Raw genomic sequence first — 13,983 nt, forward strand, 5'->3', positions numbered from 1 at the left:
TCCATTCTGTGTCTCAGTCTCTTAGTCTAAGCTCCTCCAGTAAGATCTTCCACCAAGACGTTCTCCCATGTGAGTTGTACTTGGGTCTCTTATACCCCTTGGTCTGCCCCCTCTTGTCCCAACAACCTCCCCCATGTAAATGAAGGGTGTTGGTCCCACTTCCTTATCAGCCAGGCTGATTGGTTATGACACTCTGATTGTTCTCCTTTGTTATGGGTTTATTATCCCTTCCCACCAAAGAAAGACCACGATGTGTCTTTCTGATGAAACTAGATAACTTCATTTGCAAATCTTTACTAGGAAAAATGTTGCCCTGTGATTCCCTACAGATTCCACATCCTGAACAATAGGGAATGCAAATCCATGCAGACAAGGCGTCTCCAATGACCATGTGACAGTGTATATGTGTCATGGAGCAGAGAATTATACAATAAAGTGATATTTACATCCATGTTAGATGACTTTGCTTAGGAAAATAAATATGGACATCAACATCCAAGGTATTATAATTTATATCTACCATCCTGCTGCGTCTGACCAGAAGATTGCGTAAGAGTAATGGTCAGAGCTGAGATTCTGATGTGTATATAATTATATCTTACCCCAGTCATTTATCTTGGCCTCGGAATACATGTAGAAGGACAAGGACATTCCATGATGTTATTAAGGCCCTCGGGGGGGGGGGGGCGCATTTATTATGTTCATTTACCACACAGACCATCACAGTCCACCAGGTCTTTTTGTTCCATAAAAACTTTCTTTATTTTGGCATCATATTAATCCAAAGCGTTTCTGACATATATAGCATCTTTAGTCATGGATAACAGAGTATAAAATGAGAACCAATTTTACATAGCACATAATAAACACCTCACAGAAAAAGGGGGGCGTGAAAAAAGTCATGTGTCTGTGACATCACAATAGCGTTGCAATCATGTGATCGGAAACATTCAATGCAATAATAATTAAAACATTGTATTTGCATGTACATAGAGAACAAGAAATCCACATTTCATCACGGAAAATCAATGCATATGCGGCCACAGGTATTCTGAATTGTTCTGGAAAACAGCCCCAATTGTGATATAGATATGTATACCTAAGCAAAATTGTAAAACAAAAACAATTTTTTTACATTTCAGAACATTACTAAATACATTGAGGATGAAGACCACAGAATCCTAACAACAGACAATATGATCCATTAATGATAATGTAAAAGTAATTATTTTCATCCTACATATAAAATGTTACAAGCAATGCACATAATGAATCACATTGCAACTATTGCATGTAAGATGTTGTTTGATGTAAAAAGTTTTGTTACATGAAGCGTCATTAAAGGATTTTGTAGGTGTAATAAAGGTACATGTACGGCAATGTCCTGAGCCACATCTATAAAACCCCTGGCATGTAACCAGGTCTTCTGTCTAGTGTTATCTCTAATCAATGATGGAGACGTTGCTGGGGTGCATCCCCTTTTGGGAACCACCCTACACCCATCTTTTAAAATGTGTTCCATCTTAAGGTATTTTAGTACTATAAGTTTGATTCTATAGAACTGTGGAATAACTGTAGAGACACAACAGGTGTATTATTGTTGAGGCAATTTTTTGTGCAATAATTGGAGGTTTTCTTTCGGAGTAAGGTATTTTGCGATCCTTGTGTGCAGCAATATCCTCAGCCCTGGTCAGAGACCATTGGGGGTAACCCTGATTTTTTAATATTTATGAAATCTCTGTAGATGCCTTGTGAAAATCAGAAATTTCACAAAAATGTATCCTACTTCCGATCAACTAGCCAAACCAAATAACCTTAGTTGTTTGTATTGGATGTTGACTCTGGTAGTGAAGTATGGTGTTTCCCGCAGTCGGTTTCCTGAAACTGCTAGTGATGAAAATATGGCCCACTGTCCCCTGAAATCTTAAGTCAAAGAAGATGATTTTGGTGGAATGAGAGAAGTGCGTGAATCTAGAGTTAAATTCATTCTGATTGATGTAATGCATGAATGAGGGTATGGCAGATACATTGCCCCTCCAAATCAGGAGGAGGTCATCGATGTACCTGTCATACCACTCAATGTTGTCCAAAAAGCCGTTTACCTCAGTGTACACAAACTGGAACTCCCACCAAGACATGACCAGATTAGCCAATGAGGGCGAATATTTGTCCCCCAGCGGTTCTCCCTGGATCTGTAAATAATATCTACCAGAAAACATAAAATAATTATGTGACATGAGATGGTAAGTGACCTGCAAGATGAATTCCTTTAAATCAGCAGTATAATGACTATAGCTGCCAAGGTGACACTCCAAAGCCTTGAGTGCAACTGCATAAGGAATGGAGGTGCAGACACATCACAACCCAACCCTGTAGAGTAATCTGACCAGACATATTTATCCAAAGCTCTCAGGACATCCGATGAGTCCTGTAGATAACCAGGTGGTTGTAATCAGTAGAGATGAGCGAACATGCTCGTCCGAGCTTGATGCTCGGTCGAGCATTAGCGTACTCGAAACTGCTTGTTGCTCGGACGAATACTTCGCCTGCTCGAGAAAATGGCAGCTCCCGCCGTTTTGCTTTTTGGCGGCCAGAAACAGAGCCAATCACAAGCCAGGAGACTCTGCACTCCACCCAGCATGACGTGGTACCCTTACACGTCGATAGCAGTGGTTGGCTGGCCAGATCAGGTGACCCTGGGATAGACTAGCCGCTGCCCGCGCTGCTCGGATCATTCTGTGTCTGGATGCCGCTAGGGAGAGAGCTGCTGCTGGTCAGGGAAAGCGTTAGGGTGTTCTATTAGCTTACTGTTAGGCAGGAGTGATTCTCCAAGAACCCAAAAGCCCTTCTTAGGGCTACAATAACGTTATACTTTTTTTTTTTTTATTTGCAGCTAGTACCATATTGTGAGGAATTTGCAGGGGGACTTGCTACCGTTGTGTTTAGCTCTTAGTGACACACATATCCACCTCAAACACCAAAGTGGGAAAATTTATTAGGGGTTTGATTTCAATTAGGCACAGTCTGCCATTTACTTTTTATTTTACGTTTATTTTTTTAATAACTCAGTGTCATCTCATCTTGCATAGTAGTGTGCTTTCATACTTGGCTAGAAAATAGCCATAGGAGAATCCAAACGGCTTACTTACGCCTACAGTAGCGTTATATATATTTGATTTCTGGTTTATCTGCTGGTGGCTGTACTTGCTGCAGTGCATCTACTAGCAAATTGTGAGCAATTTGTAGTGAGACTTGCGACCGCTGTGTTTTGCGCTTAGTGACGCACATATCCATTGCAAAGACCGAAGTGGGAAAATTTATTAGGGGTTGGATTTCAATTAGGCACAGTCTGCCATTTCCTTTTTTATTTTACGTTTATTTTGTTTAATAACTCAGCGTCATCTCATCTGGCATAGTAGTGTGCTTTCATACTTGGCTAGAAAATAGCCATAGGAGAATCCAAACGGCTTACTTACGCCTACAGTAGCGTTATATATATTTGATTTCTGGTTGATCTGCTGGTGGCTGTACTTGCTGCAGTGCATCTACTAGCAAATTGTGAGCAATTTGTAGTGAGACTTGCGACCGCTGTGTTTTGCGCTTAGTGACGCACATATCCATTGCAAAGACCGAAGTGGGAAAATTTATTAGGGGTTGGATTTCAATTAGGCACAGTCTGCCATTTCCTTTTTTATTTTACGTTTATTTTGTTTAATAACTCAGCGTCATCTCATCTGGCATAGTAGTGTGCTTTCATACTTGGCTAGAAAATAGCCATAGGAGAATCCAAACGGCTTACTTACGCCTACAGTAGCGTTATATATATTTGATTTCTGGTTGATCTGCTGGTGGCTGTACTTGCTGCAGTGCATCTACTAGCAAATTGTGAGCAATTTGTAGTGAGACTTGCGACCGCTGTGTTTTGCGCTTAGTGACGCACATATCCATTGCAAAGACCGAAGTGGGAAAATTTATTAGGGGTTGGATTTCAATTAGGCACAGTCTGCCATTTCCTTTTTTATTTTACGTTTATTTTGTTTAATAACTCAGCGTCATCTCATCTGGCATAGTAGTGTGCTTTCATACTTGGCTAGAAAATAGCCATAGCAATAGGATAGCATCGTTTGGTTTTAAAAACTAAAAAACACAAAAAAAAACAAAAAAACACAAAATAAAGTTAAAAAAAAATTAAAGTTATAACTCTCATTTTAAAAATGTTTAACCCGAGGGCTAGGGGTAGAGGACGAGGGCGGGGACGTGGGCGTCCAACTACTGCAGGGGTCAGAGGCCGTGGTCCTGGCCGGGGTGAGACACCACCTGCTTATGAGGGAGCAGGGGAACGCCGCAGAGCTACACTCCCTAGGTTCATGTCTGAAGTTACTGGGACTCGTGGTAGAGCACTGTTGAGGCCAGAACAGTGCGAACAGGTGATGTCATGGATTGCCGACAATGCTTCGAGCAATTTGTCCACCAGTCAGTCTTCCACGCAGTCCACCCATGTCACCGAAATCGGCACTCCTCCAGCTCCTGCACCTCAGCCTCCTCCCCCCCAGTCTGCCCCCTCCCAGGAAAATTTGGCATTTGAACCGGCATACTCTGAGGAACTGTTTTCTGGACCCTTCCCACACTCACAAACCACTTGTCCGGTTGCTGCTGAGCAATTTTCCGATGCCCAGGTTTTCCACCAGTCGCAGTCTGTGGGTGATGATGACCTTCTTGACGTAGTGGAAGAAGTGTCTAAAGAGGTGTCCGACGATGAGGAGACACGGTTGTCAGACAGTGGGGAAGTTGTTGTCAGGGCAGGAAGTCCGAGGGGGGAGCAGACTGAGGGATCGGAGGATGATGAGGTGACAGACCCAAGCTGGGTTGATAGGCCGGGTGAACACAGTGCTTCTGAGACAGAGGAGAGTCCTCGACCAGAACAGGTTGGAAGAGGCAGTGGTGGGGCCAGACGGAGAGGCAGGGCCAGAGCTGGTGCATCAGCGCCAAATGTGTCAACTAGTGAAGCTCCCGTGGCGAGGGCTCCTGCGGCGAGGGCTAGATTTTCCGAAGTCTGGAGGTTCTTTAAGGAAACACCGGATGACCGACGGACTGTGGTGTTCAACATTTGCCAAACCAGGATCAGCAGGGGTTCCACCACTACTAGCTTAACTACCACCAGTATGCGCAGGCATATGAATGCTAAACACCCCACTCAGTGGCAACAAGCCCGTTCACCTCCGGCCGTGCACACCACTGCTCCTTCCCCTGTGTCAGCTGATAGTCAGCCCCCTGCCCAGGACCCTGCCACAAAAACCCCATCGTCGCCTCCACGATCCTCCACAGCATCCACCAGCGTTCAGCTCTCCATACCCCAGACGCTGGAGCGGAAACGCAAATATAGTGCAACCCACCCGCACGCCCAAGCCCTTAATGTCCACATCTCCAGATTGCTTAGCCTGGAGATGCTGCCCTATAGGCTAGTAGAGACCGAGGCCTTTCGCAACCTCATGGCGGCGGCCGCCCCTCGGTATTCGGTCCCCAGCCGCCACTACTTTTCCCGATGTGCCGTCCCAGCCCTGCACCAGCACGTGTCAGACAACATCATCCGTGCCCTGACCAACGCCGTTTCTGACAAGGTCCACCTGACCACGGACACGTGGACGAGTGCTGCCGGGCAGGGCCACTATATATCGCTGACGGCACATTGGGTTAACTTGGTGGAGGCTGGGACCGAGTCTGACCCTGCGGCTGGTCATATACTGCCGACGCCGAGGATTGCGGGGCCTACCTCGGTCCAGGTCTTTCAGGCCTACTATGCCTCCTCCTCCTCCCACCCCTCCTCCACCTCCTCCTCCGAACTACCATCCGTGGGCATGGCGCCATCAGTCGGTAGCTCTAGGCACAGCAGCAGTGCCGTCGCTAAGCGACAGCAGGCGGTGCTCAAACTGCTGAGAATAGGTGATAAAAGGCACACCGCCCAAGAACTATTACAGGGCATCACGGCGCAGACTGATCTGTGGCTGGCACCGCTGAACCTGAAGCCGGGCATGGTTGTGTGTGACAACGGCCGTAACCTGGTGGCGGCTCTGCAACTCGGCAGACTGACACATGTGCCATGCCTGGCCCATGTGTTAAATCTGATAGTTCAGCGTTTCCTCAAGACATACCCCAATCTGTCTGATTTGCTCACGAAGGTGCGCCGCATCTGTGCGCATTTCAGGAAGTCCAGCCCAGATGCTGCCACTCTCAGGGCAGCGCAGCGCCGCCTCCAACTGCCCGCTCACCGACTGTTGTGCGACATGCCCACGAGGTGGAATTCAACACTGACCATGTTATCCAGAGTTTACCAGCAGCGCCGAGCGATTGTAGACTGCCAGATGTCAACTTCCACCAGAACTGGTAGTCAGGTCAGTCAGCTTCCTCAAGTCTACAATGAGGAGTGGACGTGGATGTCTGATATCTGTCAGGTGCTGAGTAACTTTGAGGAGTCAACACAGGTCAGTGGCGATGCCGCCATCATCAGCCTCACCATCCCGCTGCTTGGCCTGTTGAAAAACTCTCTGATCAGCATGAAGTCGGAAGCTTTGCGCTCGTCACAAGAGACGGGGGAAGAAGATTCCCTTGTTGATAGCCAAAGCACCCTTAGGTCTGTTTCTCAGCGCATATCGGAGGAGGTGGAGGTGGAGGAGGATGAGGAGGAAGAGGAGGAGAATGTTGGCGAGACACAAGAGTGGACCATTGTTGAGTCCTTCACTGTTCAGCGTGTATGGGCAGAAGAAGAGGAGTTGGAGGAGTTGGAGGAGGAGGAAATGGACAGTCAGGCCAGTGAGGGGAGTGAATTCTTACGCGTTGGTACTCTGGCGCATATGGCAGATTTCATGCTAGGCTGCCTATCCCGTGACCCTCGCGTTCAAAGAATTTATTCCAGCACCGATTACTGGGTGTTCACTCTCCTGGACCCACGGTACAAGCAAAATCTTTCCACTCTCATCCCTGGAGAGGAAAGGAGTGTGAGAATGCATGAATACCAGCAGGCCCTGGTTCACAAGCTGAAACAGTATTTCCCTTCTGACAGCGCTAGCGGCAGAGTGCGTAGTTCTGCGGGACAAGAAGCGAGGGAGAGTAGGCGAGCAGGCAGCTTGTCCAGCACTGGCAAGGGTACGCTTTACAAGGCTTTTGCCAGCTTTATGTCACCCCAGCAAGACACTGTCACCTGTCCCCAGTCTCGGCAGAGTAGGGCTGATCTTTACAGAAAGATGGTGAGGGAGTACGTAGCTGACCATACCATCGTCCTAAATGATCACACAGCTCCCTACAACTACTGGGTTTCAAAGCTGGACATGTGGCACGAACTGGCGCTGTACGCCTTGGAGGTTCTTGCCTGCCCTGCCGCTAGCGTGTTGTCCGAGCGGGTTTTCAGTGCAGCTGGTGGCATCATCACCGATAAGCGTACACGCCTGTCGACTGACAGCGCTGACAGGCTGACGCTTATTAAGATGAATAAAGCCTGGATTTCTCAGAATTTCCAATCTCCACCAGGTGAAGGAAGCTCAACCTGAATAATTTATCCACTCCTCCTCCTCCTCATTTTCCTCCTTCTCTTCCTCTTTGTACAGTAAAGCAGAGGAAACTGGCTATTTTTTGACAGGGCCCACTGGCTCTAGCTATAGTACTTTATGCATTTAATTTTTCTGGAGGGCCACCTACCCGGTCCTCTGTTTTAAACAATTTTTAGGAGTGCCACATACAGGCACTCAATCTATTCATTTTTTCTGGAGGGCCACCTACCCGGTCCTCTGTTTTAAACAATTTTTGGGAGTGCCACATACAGGCACTCAATCTATTCAATTTTTCTGGAGGGCCACCTACCTGCTCCTCTGGTTTGAAAACTTTTTTGGACTGCCACATACAGGCACTCAATCTATTCCATTTTACTGGAGGGCCACCTACCTGCTCCTCTGGTTTGAAAAGTTTTTTGGACTGCCACATACAGGCACTCAATCTATTTCATTTTTCTGGAGGGCCACCTACCCGCTCCTCTGGTTTGAAAACTTTTTTGGACTGCCACATACAGGCACTCAATCTATTCCATTTTACTGGAGGGCCACCTACCTGCTCCTCTGGTTTGAAAAGTTTTTTGGACTGCCACATACAAGCACTCAATCTATTCAATTTTTCTGGAGGGCCACCTACCCGCTCCTCTGGTTTGAAAACTTTTTTGGACTGCCACATACAGGCACTCAATCTATTCCATTTTACTGGAGGGCCACCTACCTGCTCCTCTGGTTTGAAAAGTTTTTTGGACTGCCACATACAGGCACTCAATCTATTTCATTTTTCTGGAGGGCCACCTACCCGCTCCTCTGGTTTGAAAACTTTTTTGGACTGCCACATACAGGCACTCAATCTATTTCATTTTTCTGGAGGGCCACCTACCTGCTCCTCTGGTTTGAAAACTTTTTTGGACTGCCACATACAGGCACTATCCAAATTAAATTGTCTCCATAGCAGCCTCCACACGTTGTCTCCATTGCTACCTCCAAACGAGGTGTGTCAGGCAGAAATTTTGGTTGTTTTCATGGATTCCACATCGGCACATTGGGTTAACTTGGTGCAGGCTGGGACCGAGTCTGACCCTGGGGCTGGTCATATACTGCCGACGCAGAGAATTGCGGGGCCTACCTCGGTCCAGGTCTCAAAGGTCTAGTATACCTCCTCCTCCTCCCACCCCTCCTCCACCTCCTCCTCCTCCGAATTACCATCCGTGGCCATGGCGCCATCAGTCGGTAGCTCTAGGCACAGCAGCAGTGCCGTCGCTAAGCGACAGCAGGCGGTGCTCAAACTGCTGAGCCTAGGCGATAAAAGGCACACCGCCCAAGAGCTATTACAGGGCATTCCACATCAAACTTGTTAACTTTGTTGCCACCCTGCTGTGTAATCCACAAAATATACTTGCAAACTTTTATCATTTACCGATATTATTTCAGCGCTTCTTGCGCATCTGTTTACATTCCCCTCACCCGCCATATCCTAAACTTATAAGAACGCTACTACACTTGATCTTATACAAAAGGTTCTTAGAAGTGCTGTTTGGGGAGTAGCCTAGAGACAGGGGCTTGGATTGGCGAAAGCTCACCTGGCAGCGGAGCGCCAGCTCCATGCGCATCATGCGCTTCTTGCGCATCTGTTTACATTCCCCTCACCCGCCATATCCCAAACTTATAAGAACGCTACTACACTTGATCTTATACAAAAGGTTCTTAGAAGTGCTGTTTGGGGAGTAGCCTAGAGACAGGGGCTTGGATTGGCGAAAGCTCGCCTGGCAGCGGAGCGCCAGCTCCATGCCAAGATCCAACTAACATAGTTTTAACTGCAGCACCTTTAATCTACTACTAGTTCACTGCCTCCATACATGGTCCCCTTATCAAACGAGCTGTGTCAGGCAGAATTTTGGGTTGTTTTCATGGCTTCCATGTTAACTTTGTCGCCACCCTGCTGTGTAATCCACAAAATATACTGGCAAACTTTTATCATGTACCGATATTATTTGAGCGCTTCTTGCTCACCTCCTTTGGTTCCTCTCTGCCACCCATTGGTTTGAAGCCTGAGTCCATTTAGGGTATGTCGCCATGACACTCTCTAGCCTGCTGCCGCTGCCTCTGCATGCCGTCCCCTATAGTGTCAGGGTCAATTATTGGATGTTTTAGATGCTATCTAGCTTCATTCTGTCACTCTGTCATGGCCATGCTGTTGCCCATAATTTTGGCATAATGGTGCGATTATGCAGCCTCAGAGGCATCCATGCATGCTGCCCCTGCTGTTTCCTGTCCATTTCCGTGGTGTTTCCATCCTTTTCTGAGGTTCCCAGGTGTTTGGCCAAGCTTCCCTGTGCAGAGCCTTGGTCCCCTTGAAAAATGCTCGAGTCTCCCATTGACTTCAATGGGGCTCGTTATTCGAGACGAGCACTCGAGCATCGGGAAAAGTTCGTCTCGAATAACGAGTACCCGAGCATTTTAGTGCTCGCTCATCTCTAGTAATCAGCCATTCACATAATCTTTCATTAACTGAGCCAATGCCCGAAATAACGGGTCTCATGGCGTTAGGGAAGACCCATTAATGTGTTTTGGGTAAACTGTGTATGATGGAAATAATGGGCTCACACAATGGGCTTTAAACAATCCGGTTGGGTTGTGTGGCAGTTCTCTGTGCACCTTGATGTACTACATCTGAAAGCATAGACATCATTTCAGAGCAATACATGTCTATATCCAAAAGAACCACCGTACCCCATTTATCCAACATCTTTATAATTACATTAGAGCAATCTCTAAGTTCAGACAGAGATGTAAAGTGTCTTTTGGACAGATTTCTTTTATGGAAGGAAAACTCCTCATTATGTGGAGTAGATAAATCTTGTTTAATTCTGTTTTGAAACGTATCCATAGAGGGTGTACGTGATTGTGATGGATAAAAGAACCGGTTTCTGACATTGAGGTCCTTGGACTGGTCAAAAAGTTGCCATCCGTAGCCTGAGATGTGTCCAGCAGCATCAAATTCACTATAGTAAGTGGCTCACCAAAGCTGAAATCACCAAAAATGTTATTACAAATAATTGTTTATTGCCGACAGGAGTAACTTGTGTGACCATGGATTGTTCATCAGAAGGAAAATGTCTTTTTATCGGTAAATTGCTGACAAACTTATTAATGCCACAAATAGAAAATAAGTCAATTTGTGACATTAATAAGTTTGTCCGCAATTTAACGATAAAAGAACACCTGTTTTTCTTCCACTGGCCTGGAATAACTTATCTCATGCCGCTGTGAGCGGGTTGGGGGGGTTCACTCAATAACCTGGTCCTTGTTCCTGGAGGAAGGAACCCTCACTGCAAACTTTGATAAGAGCAGGAAAAGAGCAGGACAGCTTCAGACGAGTAAAAGAGGGAAAGAGGGGCAGGGGGGCAGGGCCAAAGAAGGGGCGGGGCCAGCACAATGAGCTTCCCAATTCAGACAGGAAGCAGCGCACTGAGTGACGAGGGCAGCACTTACGGCCCTGATCGGTGCGTGTTTCAGGAAAGGTTTTCTGCCTTCCTCAGCTGGCTGGCCTCTCTGCAGGTGGTGGGGTGTATATTCTGGGAACTGGATGAAAGATACGGGGCTCGTGCCCTAGAAACTTTGACATTGCGATGCCCCTGGCTCTAACACATCATAAATATGGTGCAGCAAGACAGAGAATAAGATCTGCCGAAAAAAATGAAGAAAAGCCAATAATAAATTCCCCCGTGTTCCCACTCAGGCAGAACATCAGCTGCTCCTTTATCCGAGCTCCTCCACATTTTTCTCTCTTATTCTGATTGTGTTATATAATTGTACAAGTTCTCTAATTCAATCTGAAGTTTATTGGTTATTGCATCTCATACAACTCAACATCAAACTCAATTACAAATGCAGATGTTCAATAAGAACAAGACTTCTCCCCTTGTGGCTCCTCTCATATGTAAAAAAAAGTAAAATGTTTGCCACATTCTTAACATTAAAATGTTGTTTTTTCCTGTGTGAGAGACGTGTTTAGAGATGGGATTTCATTGCAAAACATTTGTCACATTGTTTACACAAACGGCTTCTCCCCTGTGTGAATTCTCTCATGTTTAACCAGATCTGATTTCCTAATAAAACATTTTCCACATTCTGAACATGAAAACGGCTTCTCCCCTGTGTGAATTCTCTCATGTTCAATAAGTTTTGATTTCTGACTAAAACATTTGCCACATTCTGAACATGAAAACCGCTTCTCCCCTGTGTGAATTCTTTCGTGTTTAACAAGATCTGATTTCCTAATAAAACATTTGCCACATTCTGAACATGAAAACGGCTTCTCCCCTGTGTGAATTCTCACATGCAGAACAAGATCTGATTTTTGAATAAAACTTTTCCCGCATTCTGAACATGAAAATGGTTTCTCCCCTGTGTGAATTCTCTCATGTTCAATAAGTTTTGATTTCTGACTAAAACATTTGCCACATTCTGAACATGAAAACGGCTTCTCCCCTGTGTGAATTCTCTCATGTTTAACAAGATCTGATTTCTGACGAAAACATTTGCCACATTCTGAACAGGAAAACGGTTTCTCCCCTGTGTGTATTCTCTCGTGCTGAACAAGTTCTGATTTATGACGAAAACATTTGCCACATTCTGAACATGAAAACGGCTTCTCCCCTGTGTGAATTCTCTCATGTACAAGAAGATTTGATTTTTCAATAAAACATTTGGCACATTGCGAACAAGAGAACGTCTTCTCCCCTGTGTGAATTCTCTCGTGCTGAACTAGATCTGATTTTACAATAAAACATTTGCCACATTCTGAACAAGAATAAAGCTTCTCCCTTGTGTGAATTCTCTCATGTTTAACAAGATGAGATTTTTGAATAAAACATTTTCCACATTCTGAACATGAAAACGGCTTCTCCCCTGTGTGAATTCTCTCATGTTCAATAAGTTTTGATTTCTGACTAAAACATTTGCCACATTCTGAAAATGAAAACCGCTTCTCCCCTGTGTGAATTCTTTCGTGTTTAACAAGATCTGATTTCCTAATAAAACATTTGCCACATTCTGAACATGAAAACGGCTTCTCCCCTGTGTGAATTCTCACATGCATAACAAGATCTGATTTCTGACGAAAACATTTGCCACATTCTGAACAGGAAAACGGTTTCTCCCCTGTGTGAATTCTCTCATGCTGAACAAGATCTGATTTTTGAATAAAACTTTTCCCGCATTCTGAACATGAAAATGGTTTCTCCCCTGTGTGAATTCTCTCATGTTTAACAAGATGAGATTTTTGAAAAAAACATTTGTCACATTCTGAACATGAAAACGGCTTCTCCCCTGTGTGAATTCTCTCATGTTCAATAAGTTTTGATTTCTGACTAAAACATTTGCCACATTCTGAACATGAAAACGGCTTCTCCCCTGTGTGAATTCTCTCATGTTTAACAAGATCTGATTTCTGACGAAAACATTTGCCACATTCTGAACAGGAAAACGGTTTCTCCCCTGTGTGTATTCTCTCGTGCTGAACAAGTTCTGATTTATGACGAAAACATTTGCCACATTCTGAACATGAAAACGGCTTCTCCACTGTGTGAATTCTCTCATGTTCAATAAGTTTTGATTTCTGACTAAAACATTTGCCACATTCTGAACATGAAAACGGCTTCTCCCGTGTGAATTCTCTCATGTTTAACAAGATATGATTTCTGACGAAAACATTTGCCACATTCTGAACATGAAAATGGCTTCTCCCCTGTGTGAATTCTCACATGTTTAACAAGATCTGATTTATGCCGAAAACATTTGCCACATTCTGAACAGGAAAACGGTTTCTCCCCTGTGTGTATTCTCTCGTGCTGAACAAGTTCTGATTTATGACGAAAACATTTGCCACATTCTGAACATGAAAATGGCTTCTCCCCTGTGTGAATTCTCTCATGTACAAGAAGATTTGATTTTTCAATAAAACATTTGGCACATTGCGAACAAGAGAACGTCTTCTCCCCTGTGTGAATTCTCTCGTGCTGAACTAGATCTGATTTTACAATAAAACATTTGCCACATTCTGAACAAGAATAAAGCTTCTCCCTTGTGTGAATTCTCTCATGTTTAACAAGATGAGATTTTTGAATAAAACATTTTCCACATTCTGAACATGAAAACGGCTTCTCCCCTGTGTGAATTCTCTCATGTTCAATAAGTTTTGATTTCTGACTAAAACATTTGCCACATTCTGAACATGAAAACCGCTTCTCCCCTGTGTGAATTCTTTCGTGTTTAACAAGATCTGATTTCCTAATAAAACATTTGCCACATTCTGAACATGAAAACGGCTTCTCCCCTGTGTGAATTCTCACATGCATAACAAGATCTGATTTCTGACGAAAACATTTGCCACATTCTGAACAGGAAAACGGTTTCTCCCCTGTGTGAATTCTCTCATGCTGAA

General features: G+C 45.0%; 1 protein-coding gene across 1 annotated transcript in view; it reads right to left on the minus strand.

Moving 5' to 3' along the window:
- Nucleotides 1–13,983, minus strand: part of LOC140076181 (uncharacterized) — a 60,682-nt gene that overhangs the window by 31,695 nt on the left and 15,004 nt on the right. Inside the window, exon 4 of the mRNA XM_072122696.1 lies at nt 11,628–12,378. Within this exon, the coding sequence (XP_071978797.1) occupies nt 11,628–12,378 (751 nt within the window). The remainder of the gene's footprint in view (nt 1–11,627; nt 12,379–13,983) is intronic.

This window comes from Engystomops pustulosus, chromosome 8 (genome assembly GCF_040894005.1).
Source record: "Engystomops pustulosus chromosome 8, aEngPut4.maternal, whole genome shotgun sequence".
NCBI lineage: Eukaryota > Metazoa > Chordata > Amphibia > Anura > Leptodactylidae > Engystomops > Engystomops pustulosus.